General features: G+C 44.0%; 1 protein-coding gene across 3 annotated transcripts in view; it reads left to right on the top strand.

Moving 5' to 3' along the window:
* Positions 1–23,220, top strand: part of ENAH (ENAH actin regulator) — a 681,857-nt gene that overhangs the window by 510,248 nt on the left and 148,389 nt on the right. For 2 of the 3 annotated variants that reach the window (XM_078647526.1, XM_078647527.1), the window contains 2 exons: positions 8,172–8,981; positions 18,196–18,521. In XM_078647526.1, the coding sequence (XP_078503652.1) occupies positions 8,172–8,981; positions 18,196–18,521 (1,136 nt within the window). The remainder of the gene's footprint in view (positions 1–8,171; positions 8,982–18,195; positions 18,522–23,220) is intronic. The other variant, XM_078647528.1, reaches the window with a different exon arrangement.

Below are 23,220 nucleotides of genomic sequence, written 5' to 3'. Positions count from 1 at the left end.
TTTTTCAGTGTGATTAGTAGAGAGTGTGGGCGGGCAGAGTGTGGGCGGGGGAGGGGGCGATCAGAGAATCGCACAGTGTCTCACACACGACTCTCCGCTCTTGTCCCCCATCCCCCTATACCTTCTGTTCCTACCCTGTCCCGTCTCCAACCTTGCCCCCTCCCCGGATCTCTTGCTGCCCGTTGCCAGCCTGCTCCGCCTTCCTTCACTGCCAGCCCCCCTCCCTCCCCCACAGCACCGCCAGGCAGCCCTCTGTGCGAGCAACGGGCCCCGCAGCCCAGACATGAATACAAGCCCCCACCCAACACACCTCCTCTAATGCAAGACGCAAGAGTGAGGGACGGGGGTGAGGGAAATCGCACATACTCTTAAGAGAGGAACACAGAGCAGATACAGCACAGGTCGGGAGTAACACGAGTCATTTGGGCAACTGCTCACTTACTTAAAGGACAGATCAGGTTGTTGTTCACATGTTCTGCTTTATTGTAAAGCGCTCCGATGCCTCCAGCCCATGTTAGCGCTATATGAAATCACAAAAGTAAATAAAATGTTCACATTAAAAACATAAAGAGCGCACAGTCCAGGCCAGTGTCGATCGTAGTAACGCTGAGAATTAAATGCACTGTACCGTATTGTTCTAGTTGGTGCTGTTGATATTATTGTAAAACTCCGTACAGTACTGGCTAGGACTGTTTACTATAACATACAGCATGAAGGGTCAGTATAGTGCTGGTGAGGGGTCAATGTTGTTCAATTACCATAATGTTTTGAATCGTATCGGTCACGTTTGTTGATGCCATTGTAACATGTCTACTGCAGTGTCCAGTTCAGAGTCAGAATTGGTGATATCAACATTACTGACGCACAAAACAGGTCACAGAGCCACTACTAAATTTGTGCCGGTGCTTGACCGACCCGAATTTTTTTAGACTAAGGTTTATATTTCACCTTTAGACTTTGGCCTAAAAGCATGAGACGAATATAAAATAGGGGAAGAGAAGGCGATTAGAAAAATGGAGAAAACAAATGAAAAAAATAATCATGCTGGAGAGAGATAGACATGAAGTGGAATTCGGTGGAAGAATTTACAAATTTGTAAATTAAGAGCATTCCCACCGAGCCCCGACTTTTAACTCACACTCTCCGGACACCCTTCCCCATTCTTCTCACACAATCCAGCGGTTCTTCCAACATCCACAGTAGACAGCCCCACCAGGAGAGGGCAGCAGGCGACGGACCTCGGGCACGAGAGAGTGCGCCAACTATCAGGCGGCAGATGGCTGCCCCGATCCGGGCTCCACGCGGAGACGGTCCCAAGGGCAGTGAGACACCCCCTGGGCAGGCTGGCACCTCTCGGGAGGGAGTGTCTGTCGGTTCCTCACCTCACACCCGTGAGTCGTCGTGGCTTCGGAGTGCCCTCCTGAGACAAGCTTGGAGCGGGCTCTTCAGAGACGGGCAGCTCTGACATCCCGTGGGCGTGCAGCACGCCCTTCGGGGACACGCTAATCCCGGTATGTGTCCTTAAGTGCCATCAGAATGATTTTAACTGAACATGCTACTCCGCTGTATTTTGAAATAAAACTGTGAGGCACATGTCAAATTCACGCACTAGCAAAGAGAGGCCACTTACGCACACTTTGGACAGAACCCAATAAGCCTGAGAGCTAAACAAAACAAGCGCTCGCCATGACACAGCCTATTCTCTTTCAGAGCTTACTGCTGTGGTAAAAGGTTTCTTATCTTCTTTATGGGGCCATCTGGACCCATAAAGAAGATAAGAAACCTTTGACGCCAGCAGTAAGTCAAGTAAGCCAGTCTGAAAAGGACGGGGCTTAAAGAGAAAGAACGACTTCACTGGGACCTCTTCTCTTCTAGCATGAACGGTGACGCCAGCCAATGGAAAAGAGGGGTGGTGCTTAACCTTGCTAGTGAAACTCACTCTATCATTAAATCTCGCCAGCTCGACTGCGCATGTGCGCAGTCTTTCGCAGGCCGAGACCAAAAATGTACCCATTTGCATGGTGCTAGGCCCTGCTGGAGGTTCCACTCCCATTCGTGTAACAAACATTTTAAATGTGAGCAGCTGGTTATTAAATGTATTTGCTTACGGGAGTCTCAGTCATAATGCGCCGATGCACAGAGAGGATCTGCAGGCGTGTTACTTCGGAGATCGCTAGCCTGTCTCTTGAGTCGGAGAGCGAGCCATGCTGCACTGCCTCAGCCTGCGGCTCTTGCTCTCACAGATTCACGCCGTTATGGCTAGTCAGTGGCACAAGTTGGGCTCTGCCTGGGCACAGCTACAGCACATGTCGAGGTCAGTAGGCAGCAAGCAGGTGGTCTATTCTTGAACACTGCTTTTCGCCTTCAGCTCTGGGACATGCTGGGCGCGCATCACAATAGCAGTGACGGCCATCACTGATTTGGGGTGGTGGGGCGGGCTAGAGGGGGGTTGCTGGGGTGTAAGGAGGTAGGATTGTGAAAAAGAGAAAAATGTACTTACCTCCTTACCGCTCTGTCCCGCATTCTCTCCTCGGAACAGGAAGTAGTCAGGCACTCCTAAACCAATCTCAATGCTGCAATGCAGTGCTGTGATTGTGCATGTTTTCTATGCATGCTGTAATACAGCCTGCTCCGAGAACATGCTAAAGTGGGCATGACTGTTTAGCATCATACGCACTTTAGTGTGCCCACCACTCCTCCCCTGATGTGTCAGCAGAGCAGCCCCGCCCTCTTGCTGCCGTAGCAGGGAAGAATAAAATCACGTTATTTAATTTCTCCTTTCTTTTACTGCTGCACTGCAGCAGTGTGGCAACGCTCCTTCGCCACTGTACATTAGCAGTTAATTCCTGGGGGCCCAGCATGCGTTGAGGAAATTGAATATCCCACCACAGCACGCGCCGACCGGACAACGCTCCTCCCCAACACAGTGTGTCAACTCCACAGGGGACCGGATGCGACCCGGGGGCTGACCTGTGAGAGCCTCTGAGACAAAGGTGCTGCTAGGGCCAGGCTGAATCCACAGCGCCAAAGGAAAGAGGTGAGTGACTAGGGGTGGTGCCTATTAAAGTAGCCAGAACACTTGTGTGCCAACCCCCAGATACGGAGGGAGTTCTGTAGGCTGGCTACATGAGTCCAGCTCAAAGTTCATGCAGCCAGGCAATCCGGATCTCAGCTGGTGCTAGTGTAGTTAGTTGAGCACAGCCACTGCGCTGTAAGAAGAGCCCGAGAGAGGGCACTCTAGTCTGCCTCAGTCACTGCATTTAATCATAGTTTTTACTGGCAGGGGCATTTGAGTCAGGACGCTGCTGCAGTCGCAGCCAGACTAGGCCACCCAGGCTCAGCTCGCTCAGGTTTTAATAATGCGTGACTGGGCACTTTAATGCATTGATGCGGACCACCACATTAAAATGCATTAGTACTTAGCAGGGCTGAGCTTATCTGGTGCTGCTGCTGGAACTGCCACCCATCCTTGATTAGTAAATTATAATGGCTTAAGGCTCATGTACAGAGTAGCAAACTATATTCCATATTTGCTCTGGCAGAGCTGCTGTTTCTGTGCTCTTTCTCAATCTTAACGGAGTACTGATCAGGTTGAAAAGCAGCCTGAAGTACATTTCCACGTTGCAGCCGAGATTTGGGACATGCCATAAAATCTGGTGAATGACTTTAAGGACCATGGTCTACCATTTCTGTGATACCCCTGATGGAGCAGGACAGGCATCTAGGAGTTAGTAGGAGGCTGAACTTATCTTTGAGGATCACCAGCTGCCCTGTAGACCTGATTGAATCCTCATGTACGAATGTAGTCATTCATTACTGGAGCTTCCCAGTGACTAGAGCGAACCACCCAAGCCATGTTAATATAAGGAATGCTCTGCTGTGCCGTGTCCATGCCCATTATATCTGTGTCCCACTCTTTGATTGTAGAATGCAATTTGTAGACAGTGGCTGCTCCTCAATATGTCTTGTTCTGCCCTGAAGTGTTTTTACAGTTCTCTACTTAGCCTCTCTTATTAACAGCTACACAGGCCAATTTAAATTGATTACACAAACCTACTGTAAGGAGCAGTAATGGGTGATTATATGCCTTTTTATTTCTGGTGTACATTTTCACATACTCGTGCAAAAAAAGTAGTTTACATTTATGCCTGCCGACTTTCACTGCCAGTTCTAATACGTGCATCACTAATTGTACACATGCTTCATTCTCAGGAATCCATGAATGTGAATAAGCTCCAGCTAAGCACAATAAACTCATTCATTGGGTTGGTACTTGGCACAGCTTTAGATGCTTTGCAAAATACTTGCCAAAGAGAGGAGTTTTCTGCTGTTTCAGGAAAATCCTATCAGCAATTACTTTAGGTTTTGGGATTTTTAGTTTTCAAACTGGGAGACTGAGGCCTGATCAGCAATTCCTGACACAGGACGAAGTGGTCACAGAATCGGAGTCTCTAAACACATTTAGGAGCACCTACCCAATTTGACAATTTGTTTGGAGAGTCCAAGACTTTCAGGAAACTGCTTATTTTATCAAAGGAGTCAGTTTCTCTTTACATATTTTCTTTATTTGCTTTTATACTCCAATACATCCTCTCGCAGACCGAGAAATGTGATGAATTTGAATTTAAGAATCTACATCTCTACCTAAAGAAGTAGGCATTAATAGAGAACAAGCCCATTATTTGAAACATTTACCAGTAATGATATTAGAGCATATGTAAAGATATGTTCATTATTCAAATGATCAGTCCTTTGGAGCTCTTACCTTAAACATTTTTTGATTTAATATCTGACTGGTTATGAGATTCCATTCTTGCAAGATCAGCCGTACTTGTCACAGCTTAAAATCAACGTTTCTGGCTTATTCAGATTTCTAAATCATCTGTCATCTGCTCAAAAATCTGTAAAGTGTGGTCTGTGACCTCTGATACCAGGATTTAAGGCCCGAGTTAGTAAAGTTGAAAATTCCAATTGATTGTTAATCCTACTACTCGTACACCTATAATGGATATGCTAAAATTAGTTCACAGTTGAGGTAATGGAATTCCTCCGTGAATTCGATGGAAACATTGAACCTACCTTATAATTCTGAAATATGGAAGGCCACATCCTACCTATTGATGAAGGAATGGAGAAGTCCTGGCCTCAGCCACTCTACAAAGGGGTCAGTGGAAGAGACCGTTAGAAACCAGGAAAGAGGATTGAAAATGTTCTTTGAGCAGAACAGCATTATGTGCTTCTGTAGTGATTCCTAATTCCTTTGGCAACTGCCTGAACTTAGTGCCCAATCTTACCAAACACTGAAGTCAAAACCTGAAACAGAAGGTTAAGTACGAACATGTCGGCCTATAACCCTGAATAGTAGTTTCTGCTGCAAACTAAATAGGAATTTCCCAGTGGTTCTGGCTTTGTGTACTAAAAACATTGTTTTTTAATAAATTACCCAAATCTACACCAGGGCGTGCACTTGCAGTGTATTCTTTCTTAACACAAACCATTAGTACATGGCAGGTGGCTGTAGTACAAGGTACATGCAAACACACTATGATCAGCATATGCAGCATTATCCCCATTCTTTGTTAGGATGTGTCGGATAGTACATGGGGTGGAATGGATCTGGTGTTATGGTGAGTGAGATGGGAAAGTTCTACTGTCATAGCTGTTAGTGTGGCAGTGCGATTGGGCCTGACCCCGTTTGATTCAGAAGGGTTGATGTTGTGTGGCCATAGTATTAGAACTGCTGTAGATTATCCCCTACTGGGCGTTGATAATTGACTTGGCCTTGATGAGATACCTCTGATCTACATATTGCCTTGGCCGATCCTGCCTGTTCCTTTGCTCAACAAGGTCCTGCACCTTCCTCAGGGTCTAGTATGCCATGCCTAGTAATGTAAGTGGGGTTGGGAGTGTTGAGGTCAGTGCTTCCGTGTGCAGTCAATGTACACCAGAGAACGGAGAGCATTGAATGATGGAGGGTAGAACCTCAAAGGGCACAGACAAGGTGTTCATGGCATTGGAATGGAACAAAGACTTGTATCAGTGGAAGAAGAGGTTGACTATTAGGGCAACGCTGGGGATGGAGTAGAAGTGAAAAGGCAGTAGTCACCTTGGCTGGCAAGTTAAAAAACTGGTTACGGAGAGTGTGTGGTGTTGGCTATGGAAAATAAACACAGGCAGCTATTTAGGGAGAGAGGGACATGTGCCATGCACACAGTTATGACATTGTAGAGGGCATAAATAGCCTCCTTCCTTCCCTGTAAAAAGGGCATCACTTCTGCCATAATACCTTCTCTATAAGAGGACTAAAGGGGAACAGATCTCTCGAATCCTGTTTGGCGATGGTCTGTCTATTACACATTGGCAAAGCATCAGGTTGCATAAGGAAAAATACATTAGCAATGAACGCTTTACCTCAGTCAACACATGCATTTCTTAGTCCAAGAAAGGATCTACAGTGCATCCTGCTACCCCGGCTGCCTAGTCTATTTTAACTGCTAGTGGTGGTACATCAAAATGTAAAAAGCTGGCTGTGTGCAACCATTGTAACTGGCACACTTATGTCCATTGTAGTGTCTAAGGCAGGTGTCAAACTTTTGCACACTGAAGAACCTTGGTAGTGTTATTATGCACCTTTAATTTTCAAGAATTTCCTATATAGATTTTTCTAAAACAAAAATGACCGTTTCTAGAAATGTAGGGGAGCGATCACTTATGTGCCTCATAATTGCAACAGAAAGGATTCCCAACACATTTTAAACTGAGCAATGGAAGTGGCAGTGCACTGGTCCCCAGTGTGTACCTTTCTTTGAGCATCAACCTTGTTGATACTGACCTGTTTGCCTTCATTGTGGGATAATGTTTTCCTCAAGTTAATTTATGAGCATTAATGGGGCCACTTCCTAATCGAGGTTCATTTTGGATCCAAGCAATATGTTGCTGCTTCACACAATGATCTGGGTGGCTCTTGTCCAACTTTAATATGCCTTACTCCGTGAGGAATCAAAAATAATTTCTGTATCTTTCTACATCTTCTAAATGAGCATTCCCTGGACACCCTACTAGGGCTAAAGGCCATGTCCTTGTAAGGAACTAGCCCTACCAGTTGTATGCAGGGAGTGCTATTCCAGTCCAGGTTTTCTCTTTGAACTCTGGGACTTGTGGTTAAGTTTGTTCCATTATAAAACGGGACTACAAGTCCCGGAATTCCAAGGGAAAACATTGGCTGTACCAGCACATCACGTATGGTCCTGAGAAATTTGGCAGCTATGTGCAATTTACTTTATTCATCCCAAAATGGTACAGCAATTTTAGAACGGTAACGCTGACCTTGAGTCCCAGGAATGAACTCAAGGTAAGGCACCTTTCATTTTTTATATTAAATGTATATTATGATACGTGTTACAGAGGGCCTCAAAACATAACTACATTTTTGTGTTTAGGACAATAGGCCAGAAAGGGACACTGAGAAATAGTTGAGTGTGGAGTTGGAGATTCAAGGATTGATGTTGAGCCTTAATAGGACACACAGTGACACATTTTCTGCAAGCTCAATCTATCCTTTCAGTGGCACTGCTCTGAGCATCCCTTCAGGCCACAGTATTTGCAACAGAAGGTGGTCTAGAATTTTATCAGTTAAGCAACCCTTTAGGAATTTCATATTTAATTACCGAATCACCCTGTCCAGTTATTTCAAATCTGAGGACTACTTGGATGGTAGTAGTGCCTTTATTTCTCTACCTATTTTCCAATTATTTAAAAACTGTTTGGTCTGTGGGTGCTTTTTGGTTGTAGTCGCCCATCACATTGTTCTGATAGTGCACTTCCACTCTCCTGGTGGTACTTCCTTTCGAAATCCTTTAGGGACCATTATTTTTACCTTGTTACTTTAAGAGTTTGCATCCTACTGCTGGTAGTGTAGCTTGTGATCCAACGGAGAAGTGTTAGTTGGGAAAAGTAATGGTAAGTAACATATTCTCCATTATTTTGCCTATCGAATGCTTATTTATAAGTTTCCGGACAAAATTTTTATTTCGACCTAATCCTTTGGTACTAACTATAGCCTTCATTTATACATTTTATTGGAATGCTGGTTTTGTTGCTTCATTAGCTCCCTTTTCTCTTTCTCTTCTCCTTTTTTATCCTGTGTGTCGCTGCATTTCATCTTCTACCAGTTCCAACTTTCGACAACTCATTGTATAGTGCATCACTTCCTGACTACGCCAGTTGCCAGCCTCCATCAGTGCCTCCTCCATCATACGCTAAAGCCATTGCAACACCAGTATCAAATCTCTGTACAGATTCCACGCCAGATTATACCTCAGTAACCTCTGCTACACCTAGTTCTACTCCTCCAACACCACCTTTGAGGCACTCTGCATCACGTTTTGCAACATCTTTGGGCTCAGCCTTTCATCCCGTTCTTCCCCATTATGCAACTGTTCCTCGTCCTATCACCAAAACTTCCCAGCCTTCTTCTCCTGTAAATACTGCCCCAGCGCCACCTCCTCCAATAAAGCCTATTGCCTGGTCTGCTCAGAATTTTGCACCGCTTCCTCCATCTCCTCCTGTCATGATTAGTAGTCCTCCAGGCAAAGCCACAGGTCCAAGACCGGTCTTGCCAATTTCTGTGTCCAGCAAGCTATCACAAATGGCACAGTCTCCCCCTGCACCGAATGGATTACATGACTTTATATCTTATCCTCCACCTTCATCTTCTACCTCAGCACCAGCTCCCCCACCACCACCTCCACCCCCACTGCCACCCTTTCCTCCTTACTCATTCTCTGGGTCTCAAGCTACCCCTCCATCTCCAACCACTCCTGTTGCGTCAACACCCTCATCCCTGCCTAGTGTTTTCCCTTCTCCCTCTGCAGCTACCCCTGCCTCTGAGAACTTTCTAAACTGTTCCCTGGGAGACTTCTCTGCTTCTGAGCCAGTCTTGCAGACAGCCTCTCAGCTGAATCAGCCTCCAACCCACCAGGGTAAGGTTTTCTGTTCCTGCTACTAATAAACTAATTGGGGGAATGCGCTCTGGTTACTTGAAAAACTTGAAATGCCTGAAAAAATTCATCTTTGACCTACTGCTTAGCATAAATCACTTGATTTTTCGAGTATACTGCACATGCATTGAAACAATACATAACTTATTTCTATATCTGTATTGTGTGTAGCATTTTAAAATATCTGTCTTAAATAAGCTTAGTCACATACATCGAAAATGACCATGGTTATTTTTAGTCCAGATTAGACATTGAGATTTGGGGCCATTTTACCTACGTCATGTTTTGTAGATCATTGACTCGATTTAAGACTGGAAATGGGATTAATCATGTTTATACAAACGTCTGCAAGCTCTATGCCATCTTTGTCTTAAAAAAATCAGTGTTTTAGATTTTTAGTATTAAACCCTAAGATTTTTTCTGCACCTGTTTTTTTAACCCTCTGACTCTTTTGAGGCATGATATCAAATAACAAAGACCAATCACAATGCCAAAGATATTGCGTTAAAGCACCTGATGGTGGTAGTTCTGAAAAAAATCTGCTTTATGAAGGGGGTTGAGAAACTTGACTTAATTCATTATTATATGATTCAGACAAGGGATCTAGTGCCCCTAGTTCTTTAGATCTTGCCTTGGAATAGTTTCACCATTGGCAGCTGACTGCTCGTAGGCACCAGTAAGTGAATTACCAGTTGATGGATGTTTTCAAGCTCTTTGGGTGACCAAGGCGTGGGGTATTCAAGAAAGGTCCAAGCCAGATTTTGAAGAAAAAAGATGACTACCAATTACATATATGGAATGTCGCTGTTCTGAAAATGTGGACTGAATGCTGTTCTCCAGTACCTACACGGGGCACCGCCACTTTAGAGTCTTTTGGATGCTTTGAAAGATACTCTGTGCCAACACTGTTCTTGCTCTGGTAGTCTTTGTGTTTTTTACTAATTAGGCCTTAATCATTATCTGTTTGCTTGTGTTCCCTCCTGGAGGGTGCCTTGACTGACAATTCAGAATGGAGACTGTTCGCAGGATGGGTCCTTATTTGCATAAGGTGCCCCTCTGTCCACAATGGGTGAAACACGACGGGTGGGATGCTACCCAGAGTGCTTTCTGTGTTTTAGACTAATTGCAAGCATTCTTCCCAACACCTTTTGAGTGTCTGAGACTGATAATAGCTGGTGAGTTTTCATCTTGTTTACCCCAAGGTGGGAGAAATTGTGTCTTTAGCTACTTGGTAGTTTAGATAAAACATGGGGACTTGGTTCCTCTGCCATCTAGGGTTTCATTTGATAATGTTTTGTCTTTTGCCCTTGGCCGTGATTCACCATTCCTCTTTTAGATGTAATGGCTCCTGTATAGGCCTCCTTTGTACCAAAAAGGACTGCGAACCCTGACCGCCTTTAAACCGAAATGGATAGTGAGAACGTTGATAGATGGAAAGCTGCGATCCCATGGATGTATCTTTGTGCTTTCCTTCATAAAAACTGCTTTAGCGTCTTATTTCCTCGTGAACAATCCCAGATGACCGGCCTGCTTTCATAAGTTTGAGTAAAGTTCCTGTCCATAAACACACTATAGTCTTGCCCTATGCTAAAAATAAGAAGTGTAACAGTAGACCTCTCATTCAGAGATGCAGTCTCCAAAATTATAATTAAGTATAATGAAGTGCTTTCAGCAAGATTCACTCCTTTTCCAAGTTTCTTTCATGAAGTTTCTTTGAAAAATCCAAATGAACTGCCCACTGAACCAAAATAGTCTGACTGTATACAGAAATGGATTAACAAAGGCTTGACACTCTGCACCAGAAATGTATGCAATCGCTCCTCTGAATCAAGCAAGTGACGATTTTGTGCAGTGAAATGCTTTGGCACCATACAGCGTTCACAGTAGTGTTTCTATTTTTTCCTGTTTATCTTTTTACATAAGATAAGTAGGTATTCTTTCCTGTAGCAACCTTTTCCAAACGTTTTAGGATGTTTTGGCTCGTTTTGAAAATCATGCTTTTTTTCTCATGTGGGACGTCTGACCCTCAGAGTGAAAAGGCTCTCGATTATCAGTAATCCTTTTACTCCCTGTTTAGGTCTCGCCTACACAGCTGATGCGCTGTGCTGCAAGACCTATTGTTAACAGTTCAGTAGGCTTAGTCTTACATTATCATACCATTAGTAGTATTCTTCGTAATTCTCATTTGCAATCATTTGATGGCTTAACTCCTGTAGACTTCTCCTCCCTTCCCGTGTTAGCTTCTCCCTGGAGCACGGACCAACTAAATACGTTCTTTCTCGTCCTTTTGGAACACACAATTTTCAGTCTAAAAAAAAAATGTTTAAGGGTTATTCCTGGACATGCAATGTGCATTTCCACTACTGTAAACCTCGGCATATGGCTTCTTATTTATGTTGCTATCACCCTATCTGCCATCTCGTTTGACACATTAGTTACTTACACCCACAGCTGTACTACTCTACTCTACGCCACTCTTCTGAACGCAGTTCTGCTCTCCGCCACAAAATCCCCTCTACACAACAAACATTAAGCCATGCTGAACAGCAGGCACACTGCTGTACAACATGGCTATTTTACGGGTTTTCCTTGAACCTCATAGAAATGTTTTTATGGTTATGTGAAGCTGTGGCGTTCAAGATGATGTGCCTTTCCACTTTCATCAACCTGAGGCCCTATTGGAGTATACATCTGACCAACCATGGAGATAAAATGCACCAGTATGCAGACTACACACAATTACACAAAAATCTCTGCAAGCATTGGCCTTATCCAAATCCAATTACCTCTGCTCTGTGATGGTGATGTGTGGTAACACTATGATGTCACATGGAATAGTAAAGGTCACATACCCCAATTGAATATCAAGTGTCTACTTGAACTCACCAAGAAATAGTTCATTGTTATTGATAATAGCTTTATTAGCTTAAATACAGGAACATGGGGCTGGATGAATTGACACCGGAACTCAATGTAAACGTGTCAGTTAGATAGCATTTTCTTTCCAGAGCCATTTAATCCTTATTCAGGCAGTTCTATAACATTTTGACGTTGATCATTAGGAACGCATTCCCTGGTTTAGAATATAACCTATTTTGGGGGCAGTTTAATATACAAAGGTTTGTCTTACATTGTAGGCGATCCAAAGATTTCTGTTGAGCTGACTTTTTGCCAGATTGAATAGTCATCCAGGTATTGCCATTTTTGTGGTTGGAATACTGTTGCGTTAGCCACCCCCTCAGTTTCTCCAGCTTTTCGCAAAGCAATTAGGAATGCTGTTGTGTTCATCTCGACGTCCCGTTGTCGAGACCCTGAAGTGTAAACCTAGAAAGCCTCCTTATGTTGATTGGGTTTGTTGCACTCCATGCTGCAAAGAGGGAGCAACAGTCACAAAGCCGCAGTACAAGAGAGACCAACCCTTGTCCTACCCTTTTACTCTCCAGCCACCTGGATTTGGACATGGTAGCGATTCAGGAAGCCCTTCTGTTGGAAAGTGGGTTATTGGTAGGGGCAAATGTAGGTCTGCCACTAGCAATAAGGCCACTAACACATGGTAGGACTCAGCATAGGTCTTAGAAAATGATTCCTTTGCTCAACCCTTGGTAACGTGGCTGTGAGCAGGCAGGCTTTACTTCAAAGACAGGTATGTAAAGCATTTAAAAACACCATTTCAGTAAATAATTAAGACACAACACAAAATAATAATCCAAAACCAATTTATAAAAATAGGTAGTATTTTTATCTTTTAAATGACACCAAAACGAAAATAATCCACTGTAGGGAACCTGATATATGAATTTTTAAAGATTAGTCACTTTCTAGTGCTTAGAAACGAACAGTGCCCCTTTAAGTCTTTTTGTGTTCTCTGTCATGGACACACCTTTATAAATTGTTCTGAAGAATTCTCACCACTGTGGTGGGCCGCCGCCTTAAGCAAGCTGGGTCCAGTTAGAACACCTTCCTGGCGTTCTGCTTGCGGGTCCCAAAGTATCCAACACACAGTCCAAGGTTCTGGAATCTCCAAGAGGGTCCTTGAAAGTGTGAAACTTCAATTCCGCAATCCACTTGAACAAAACCCTTACAAATCCACTGGAACTCCAGGCTTTGAATTCTTTGTGGGGCTGTCCAGGTGAGCTCTGTTAACCTGTAGCTTGCAGGGAGTTCCACTCTTGAGTCTTTTGGCAGCAAGGTAATCCACAGGGCTGTAGTTTAAAATGGTGCAGTCTTCATAGGTCAGGCCTTAGAGTTCCTTGTACAGCAAACTTCAGCAGGGCACTTCTTGCTTCATTCAGGTTCAAGCAGCAGATCTGGAGGGCTCTGCCCCTCTCGGATCTTATTCAAAATTCTCTGGGTCAAGCACCAGGTCACGGCTGACCAATGAGAGCAGGGCAACTCCTCATAGTTATGACCACATCCTGTGGAGTGTGGCATTAGTTTGTCCCAGAGTGCATCATTCTTCCAAATCCATAATGGCTGATTTTCCAGCAAGGAGGTAAGAGCTGGCTAAACACACCTCCTGGGATATCTTATTTCCATGGACTCTTCCCCCTAACATCTGCACATACCTTTCTTAAGCCTAGCACTGACTCTGGGTCACGACTGTCTTAGTGGTTTGAAACCCAGGCCTCCCTTCTGCCTTTGAAGAACGTAGTTTACGATGCCACCTCCTGGCCTGGCATTCCTATTGAACAGCCCACTGCCCTCCCAGCAGCCTGGCTAATCCACTTAACTCTGACCAATCAGGGCAGACCACTGAAAGGCTGAATTTGGACTTACAAACAAGAAAGTCTCATAACTTATTGTATGTACACTTTAGGAGAAATTCAACAATATAATATTGTTGGATTTACTACGACCATTCTGGGAAGTCTTTGAATGGTCCGGCTAGTCCTCTCCTAACAATTTATTAATCAATCACTTCCTACCTTGTTAAATTATGGGCCATGGGGTTTGCAAAGGGGAAAATGACTTGCGCCACTTTTGTAGCACCAGGGCTTATAAAACCATATTTTATAAGTATTTCCCTAATTTCTACCGACCCCCACCCCCTGTGCAACTAGGGGAGACTTGGGGGTTCTGAATCTGCAGAAATATTGCAGATCATCCTTACCCAATTCTTCCAGCAGCAAAGTCTAATTTGAGCACCTCTTTAATACAATGTGGGGAATGAAATGTACAATTTCACTTTACCAAGGCCTATAAAAACTCATTTTATAAGGGCGCTCCTTATAGATATCTGACCCCCACCCCTGGGATACCTAGGGGTGACCCTGGGGGTCCCTAATATGCAAAAACATGATAGGTTTTTCATTTTTAAGGGCCCCTACCCCCAAAGTCGAGTTTGGGCACAATTTAAGGTTTAAAAGCTGTCCTGGCCACCAGTGCAGCTTTTAAACTGACCTCAGGCTTCAGCACTGCACACATGCTGGTGCAGAGAATCTGTTGGCCTCTAAACTGCCATGCCCCAGGATACTGGAGACTTCTAGGTAGTTTCAATCCCCTGCCCTATTACATACTAGGGGCTTAGGTGGTAGGTCACCCCACCATACTATAGTGTACCCTAGTGTATGTTGGCTGTCTTAACTGTGTTCTAATGTGTTCCTTTTAGCTTGGCACTGGGCCTGGTTAAACAGAGCCCAGGGTCAGTCAGAGTCAGTTACCACCAGTTCCAGTCAGCAAAAAGTTGGGGGGTGCCCAGGGCACAGGATGACTTTGCAACACCTTCCCATTCTCTTGATTAGCATTGTATCCTACTCAGGGAGGGCGAGAGCGGGAAATGTAACACTATTAGCAAAGAAGCAGTACTTCGTTTTCTGTCCTTTAAAATACTGCCATGCCTGCAACTTGGCCAGCTTCAAAAACACTAGGTTACTTAGAACCATGCATTTCAAGTTATTTCAGCGTATGGAGTGCTTTCCTGGTCCTATTTCTGTTCTTGCTTGCTTTTTAAAACTGTTCTTCATTTTCCTTGTGTTTGCCTACTTTATTTTTCTTATATCGGCGATTTTGAAAGATCATTTGAATGAGCAGCAGTAGATTTGAGATTGGCTGGGATACGATGTTGTATTGAACTGTACTTTGAACAGTATTTCATTTCTGAAAAACAATTGTATTACTAATATCAGTCTATTATTTTAAAATGCTAAATCTTTTATACTATACATTAGGAAATGTGATATTTTAAATGTTTAGTAGATGTTTGAAATGGGATGTTGCAATATATGCTTTCGTGCATAAGCACAATAAGTATTTCAAGATATGCCTAGGTAAATCAATAGGATTACACGTAGGTGTAATTTCCAAACCATCTTTATTCCAGAGCCTTTCTAGTGTCCATATTTTTTATATTCTCTTTTCAGTACTGTCATACTGTTTCTTATCATGTATATACATGACCTTCATCACAACCAACCACATTTTTTTAATGAATGCCTAAATTAACCATTTTATTGCTAACGCGTGGGAATGTGATGCCAATAGGTGTTTGTGTTTGGGGCTGAATCGCCATTCTCATAGGTGTTAAATCACATCTGTGCATAATTGGTCCCTTGTCTGCTGTCCTCAGTTTTGCATGGGTCACACTTTTCGGCACTCACGCTGCTCTCCTCCCGAGGCTCTCAGTTGATTAATCAGCCCTAAATGGTCCCGCCTACACACGATCCCAAAGCACTTCATTAAAATACCCAAATATGCGTGTTTGTATGTCTGTGTATGTGTATGTATATATGTGTATATATATATATATATATATATATATATATATATATATATATGTGTATATGTGTATATGTGTATATGTGTATGTGTGTATATATATATGTGTGTATATATATATGTGTGTATATATATATATATATATATATATATGATTAATGTTCCGCTTGCAGTCTACAAATGCATTAGAAACGGACGCAGACCCAGATTCATGTGCAGGTACGTGTTTAATCCATTTCGCCCTGCACCACCGCCATGACGCGTTTCGGGCAACTCGGTGCCCTTGCTCACATATATATCTATACACACATGTATGTATGTATATGTGTATGTCGAGGCGGGGATTGAACCCTGGTCCCGGGCCAGAACTCTGCATTAGGGTCTGCCGCTCTAACCATTGAGCCACACTCCTCCACACCCCTCCATTGCAAGCCACATTTTTATAACCCAGGGGATGCCATCCCGCAAGGCCCGGTCATGTAATAGAAAGGGAGAGGAGCAAGGGACACCTATCCCAAAGGCCTGGCCTGGTTTAAGTTACACGCAACTCCTCCCACCACTAAGACGCTAATTGGGGACATGTAGCAGGAAGTTTTGTACTGTACTTTACTTAGTCTTACCTTTCTCTCCTTACAAAGCCATGCAAGTGCCTGGTTTCCTCTCCCTTTTAAAAGTAAACCACAACGCCAAGAATGAGATGTGGGCGTCCCTAGATGCACACCTGGGGTCACACAAGCCCCCGTAAACTCGTAAGCGCACAACCCACCAATGCACACCACAAGCACGCAGACTAGACTAAGTGTAACCCCCCCCCCCCTCCTCCTTTCTCTTTTTTCTTACACCTTCTCCAGGGGAAAATCAGCCGCTCAACTATGTACACGCGGGACAAACATGTAACCAGTGAATACCAAGAACCCCCCCTGCATTACTACTGTACTGTATTGGAAAAACTTCTAAATAAAACCTTTTTTGAAATAAAAAAAGTAATCCTGCCTCAAGAAAAAGTGCACAGACCTTGCAAGGGGGGGCTGCATTCCTTTTTGAAGAATTGCAACTGCATGAGCGTAAAGGCCATGTAATGATTAATTCCTATCAAAATCCTTATAATCGCAATTGACAGATACTCTGCTATTGCTTGCCAGAGCATTCACCCTTTGACCTCTTCTGTATACCTATAATTGTTCTTCATACTTGTTTGTGTGAAGTTGACATTACAAGCGAGATCTTACATATCCCCATTGGAGCATATAGTCAGTCACAATTCATCTGTTTCATTCGCTAAGAAATGCTTTTGATGTAATTGCTTTTTCTGTGACTTAAATACGGTATACCGATCAAGTTTATTTCCTAGCTGTACGTTTTTTGAAACCAATAAGCAAAATAAGTTGGATAGCCTGAGCTGCATAGGCCACATCACACACTAAGTTTTCTTTTTTCTCTGCCTGGGATCAATTTACTGGTTTCCTGCACCACACATGCTAATCCCTCTTTGTGTATTTTGTCTTCTGCAACCTCTATGTATTTTGCTGCCGGACACTTATTTTCTTACAAATACATCGCTATGTGTTTCAGGCCCTCTGCTGGAGTCACCTCATTGGTTGAGTACAAACTGTGTTCTTCTGGAGGATCACCCCTGCACACATGTAGGTGTGATTTTGTAATGGTCGGGCCCCTCCAAAAAAAATCTATTGTGGAGTCCTGTCTTTTCGGAACCACAGCCTACATTCTACCATGGGTCACCTGGCTGGCCTATGAGGTGAATCAGAGTTTGAGGCAAAGCAAATGAACAGCATCTCATATTTCAGTTTCCCTGATAAGCTGAAAATGGGAGCTAGCTGACTGGCGGAATTAAGAAGAGTATATTATATAGTGTCTATGATGCAACAAGTACTGCCATACAGAACTTCACTTCTAATCTCCTGACTCTTCTGTTCCAGCCTTCCCTTTGTAACATTTAGAGAGGTAGTTGGCAACTTGACTACAAGAGAACATGGCATGCCAGGCTGAGAATGGTGATTGTGCACCAATAGCTAGACACCACTTTGTTTTAATAACTTGATGCAGCAGGTTGAAGTCCAACACCTCAGTGGCATTGATATCACAGTGGCTAATTGAAGAGTTCTGGAGTCTAAGTCCATTATACTGCATTTGGAGATGAATGTGTGTGCATACTTCGAGGTATACAATAATTTCATAACACTTCATTAACCTAAACCTCAGATTACTCCAGAAATGTCACTATTCCTTCCCTTCTGCCCTAACTCAATCAGTCTGAGTAGGACTCCTAGAACCATCAAGGTTTTGGCTGATGTTTAAACACTGGATACTTTGGCCTCACATTCCCACATGTACCTGTCCTATTCCTGTCATTAGCCAGTCATTCCACTGTTACTATTAAGTAAGCTGTGATTTGAATAGCATGTAGACTGTACAACACCAAGCCCATACGTTTCTTATAATTTGTTTTACTTTTTATTTGTAGGTGTTACCCAAGGACCACCTGCACCACCACCTCCCCCACCACCTCCACCTCTTCCTACGGGCCCATGCTTTACCCCTACAGCAGGACCCCCACCACCACAAGGTCCACCACCACCACCCCCTCCACCACTCCCTCCCTCTGGGCCTCCACCTCCACCTGGACCCCCTCCTCCCCCTCCTGGCCAGGCACCTCCCCCAGCCCCGCCACCACCACCTCCTGCACCTCCCCTCCCGTCTGGAATACTCGCTGGATCATCAGAAGAAAATCGTCCCTTAACCGGACTAGCCGCTGCAATTGCTGGAGCCAAACTTAGGAGAGTATCCAGGGTAATTTGATTTATTGCTGCATTTTTTACGTTGTCCTGAATCTGACATTCTGGTTCAGTAAAACCATTGCTTCCATCGCAGGCAATCTGTGGTCTAAAATGTATAGTTCTGATAAGTCTTATATCATGGATTGCTACATATAGTATTGGTTGAAATGTTGTGTTGCATTAAAAGAAGAAACTCTGGTAATTTATAGAATGAACATCAACTGTAGCTTCAGATTAATCTTCCAGGAGGTGGTCATATAGGAATGTATCTTAAGACCATTTACTGCGACATGTCTGTTAAATCCTCAAGTGTAGAGAGTGGCAGATGTTTCAGTTTAGGCTTCTACTCAGAAAGCATATTTGTAGTCAATCCTCTTCGACATTACTGATTGCAGAATGGGACTTTGCTGTTCTGACTTTACTTATTTCTGTTTTTTGTAATTTTTAAATGTTATAATCTAGTATAAAGTGATAGTGACTGCTCGTGATCTTTGAAAGTGGTGGGGCGCTATACAAGCCAGGAGGTCACCCCATTTGAAAATATTTTTGCCTCACTCATACTCTCTTCCTCTCACATTTTTGAATGAATGTATTTGGTACTTGTAGAGCGCACTACAACTCTCAAAGGAGCATCTTGGCACTATGCGGAAGCAACATTAGTCAAAATATACAGGATCAGAGCCTAGGAAGCAACTTCAGAGGATGAGAGAATAATCTAATATATGGGGGGCTGTAATTCACATCTAACTGTTTTCGGAAGGTTTCTCTTTCCTCTCACTCTAAATCATTCTCATTTGCTTCTTCTCACTCATGCGCTTTCCCACTCACTGTTACTCAAACGTACTGTTACTCACTGATTCTCATTCTCACTTGCTAAAACATTCATACTCACTGGGCCCTGGTGCAATTGCATCTGCCGCACCATTGATAGCTATACTCCTGACACACAATGACTCCCTTTCACAACGTCCAGTCACTCATACGCAGTCACTCACACGGAGTTTCACTTATTCATACACTCTCAAACTCAGATTCTCGTTAACTTGCGCTCCACACACTTCCACTCAATCCCATTCACTCGCAAATATAAGCATATGGAAATAATTTTTTTTTTTTACTTACCCTGCTTACTTGACAACTCGGAGACTAAATGGCAGCAGCAGAGCAGGCTTCCTGCGGTGAGCGTTGGAACCAGCAAGCTATGATTCCCAATGAGGAGGCAGATGAGCAGGATTGAAAAGGGAAAAATGAGAAAGAGCATCTCAATCCCCCTCTCCCAGCTTTTTCATAGGACTGGAAGCACAACCCCATAAGAAGCTGGGACAGTGCCGGGGATCCTGCCCCTTCTGCTTGGTGCGTCTACTCATTGGCTTAAGGGATGCACTGATGTGCACCCTAACAGCCACATTTTAGCAGATATACTGTTCTGCCCGAGGCATGCACAGCATGTCTCCTAAATAACGTGGATGGTGCAGAAATGCGCAATCCAGAAATGCAGCTACACTGTGTTTCATTTTGAAACAACTCTATAGCTGGATCATCCATCAGCCCCCTCCTCCTTTTCAAGTCATCGGAAGCTTGAGCTGGGAGGGTTGACCTGTGCACTGGCAGTGTTCATGAAAATATGAAACTTGTGTTCTCCTGAAGCTGCTAAATTGAAGAATGCACAGGGCTTCACTGGTGAGCTGCTTTGGCACAGTTTGCTGAATCCTTACTAAACTTTCAACAACAAAAAAGTACATCCACCTTGGCTCCTTCCTGAAAAGTTTTGGGGTGAGTTGTCAAGTGGTGGCTGAGAAAAAAGGGTTATCACATGCAATGTACTAATGCAATTTTCCATGTGAAAATTGAACAGCGATACCGCAAAAAACTGCGTAATGGAATTATACCAAATTTTGCACCAAATCACAAAAAACATGCTTTCTTGAGTAAGATATAGGATTCTGCCAATCAGTTCACTAGTTGTTGAGAAATGAAGGTTCACAAGCTTTGTATATCTGGTGTTTGGTTTCGCAGAAAGATCATGAGTCCCGTAATCACACAACTTCAAATAGAGAGCTCTGATTGGCCGAACGGGCTCCCCCACAATCCCCCACCCCCCATAAAAGTGGTCTGCCTCCCTCTTCCAGCAGCGAAAGGCCCCTACGAACTCCTGCAGGAGCTCGCGCTCTGATTTGATGGTCGCAGCATGAAGAGAAATGTTACAGCCGCTTATTCTGAACGCTGGTCTTAGTCCCTGTGTCTGAAAAAAAAGGTATAAGGGGGCTAGGGTAGGGGCACCCTGGCCCCCTGAAAGCCAGGCCTGGCTCTGCAGCCAACCCCTCACTGTGCTCAACGGGGTGTTGGTTTTACATGGTAATACAGCCTTTTTCTTTTTTTTTTTTACATTAAAGCCCCAGAAAAACAAAAGTTAAAGTGACTTTATAGTCGGGTGTGGTAATATCTTACTTTGCATTTAAAAAAAGTGTCAGATTGATTGATAAACCAAAAGTTAAAGTGATGTTATAGTTGGGTGAAAATGTCAGTTTAAACATAATGTTTTAAGCTTAACAAAAACACTGACTGCGTACTGCTCTGGTGGGTGGTGTTACTGTTAGAGATGACTCCATAGATTCTTATGCTGAAGCTTAACAGAATGTGTCTTCGGTGTACTCTCCACCAGGCTTATACACTTGATTCTCCAGTATTAGGGGTGTCTTTCATAGATTCACATGCTTGAATCATTCCCCGTCGTCGGAGTGGGAGTCCCACGGTACATAAAAAAGCAATAATATGCTATAATTACATAGTAAATACCAATAAAAACAAACCAGGAAGTAAAGTAGCCAAAGCTACAGTAGAAGAAACTTCCACACCTATGACTATCCTAGTCATTTTGTATAGTCCAAAATACATCCAATCAGGCGCCAGCACCCACCAGAAGGTTCTCCCCAGAGGCTCAGGCTCTCAGATTTTCTACCGCACGTCGTGTGAAGGGAGTCTCCCTGAGCTCTGCTCAGTTTTCTTCTCTTTCTTCCTTTTGGATCTTTTCTACAAGGATGTCTACAAAGAAATCTCTGTTTAGAGCCTGTGATTCTTGTGGTAAGCTTCGGCTTTTTAAAGAGGACCCCCACAAGAAATGTATTTATTGCCTGTACCCAGATCACCAAGTCAAGGACTGTAAGATCTGCAGGACTTTTCCTCAGAAAACTCTGAGACCGAGAGGGTTGGTTGCTTTTGTGGCTACATAAGCTTAAGGATTCTGATAATCCTGTGTCTGAGGTTGGCAGTATAGCCTCTGGATCCACTTCAGCGTCTAGAAAGAGGCCTGCGTCTGAGGTATTGCCATCTCCTGGAGCTAAGGTTGCTAAAAAACATCAACCTTCTAAGGGATCTGACAAGCCTTCCACCTCTAAGTCTAATCCCACAGGCAAGGATATGGAGGGCTCTTCTGCACCTCAAAAACGGTCCACCAAAAGATTGCCTCAGGCAGTGGACAAAATTTCATCTCAGACTGTTCCTTTATCGTCGACGAAGACCTCTGTCAACTCTACATCTACGTCGACTGTGACATTCTCATCTCCCAAGCCTCAGATGATCATGTCGACGACAGCTTCTTCACCAGCTATGGTCTATGTATCCGTTAGACCTCTATCGTCGACGACGGCCGTCGTTGACGCCTCGTCGTCGACTCCTCTGAAAGCCCTACCGTTGACGAAGAAGATACCGTTGACGGGCTCGTCGACTAGCTCCGCACCGTCGACGAAGTTGCCTCCGTCGACAAAGGCGTCGACGAAGCCGATGTAAACGACGATCCTAGTCCGTACCGTCGACGAAGTCCGTACCGTCGACGAAGTCCGTACCGTCGACGAAGTCCGTACCGTCGACGAAGTCCGTACCGTCGACGAAGTCCGTACCGTCGACGAAGTCCGTACCGTCGACGACTGAACCATTGATGTCTGCCTCATCGGCAACGGTGGATGCACCGTCGACGCCGCAATTGTCATCTTGTACTGCGTTGCAAGTCTGGTCACCGTCTACGGTGTTCTTGACACCAAAACAGTCTTTAGTTCAAAGGCGTAAACCAGCTTTCCAGCTCTCACCCCTACATATTTCACCTCAAAGATCGTCGCAGGTTCCGGACCAGCTTTTAGACTCTGACAGTGAGGATGAAGTGGTTCAAAGGACATACGGTGCAGCCACTAGTCCTGAGTTAAATATAAAATATCAAGAAGAAGAAGAACAGGAGTATATACAATCACCTGTACGTATGGCGTCTCCTGTAGACAGAGTCCCTGTCTCGCAAGTGCCAGTTGCTTTACTTACCAACTTACAATATATGTTGGCTGATTATTATAGAAGGTTTCCACCATCTGAAGCTACAGGCTCGGTGCCTGTTACTCCGGCTACTGAAGAGCCTTTGCCAGTTTCTCAACCAGCAAATCCTTCTTCACCTACACCACACGAGATCAGCCTGTGGATGTTCAGTCTTCGGATGAAGATGATCAAAGAGAAGGAGAGGTACAGGATGAGTCGGAGTGGGATGAATACCAGGTGCAAACTCCTTCTACTTCACCTCAGACTGTCTCAATTTCACCGCCGGTGGACGTGGGCAGTTTCCACCTTTTAATGGAGCGTGCTACTAAACGCTTTCATAGTAATATGGAACACATGGAACAAGACTGTTTTCTATATGATTTTAAAGACCAGCCCAGAAAACAGATCAAGTCTAT

The sequence above is a fragment of the Lissotriton helveticus genome, chromosome 6, assembly GCF_964261635.1.
Source record: "Lissotriton helveticus chromosome 6, aLisHel1.1, whole genome shotgun sequence".
In the NCBI taxonomy this organism is placed as follows: Eukaryota; Metazoa; Chordata; class Amphibia; order Caudata; family Salamandridae; genus Lissotriton; species Lissotriton helveticus.
This window is presented reverse-complemented; position numbering and strand designations above follow the sequence as displayed.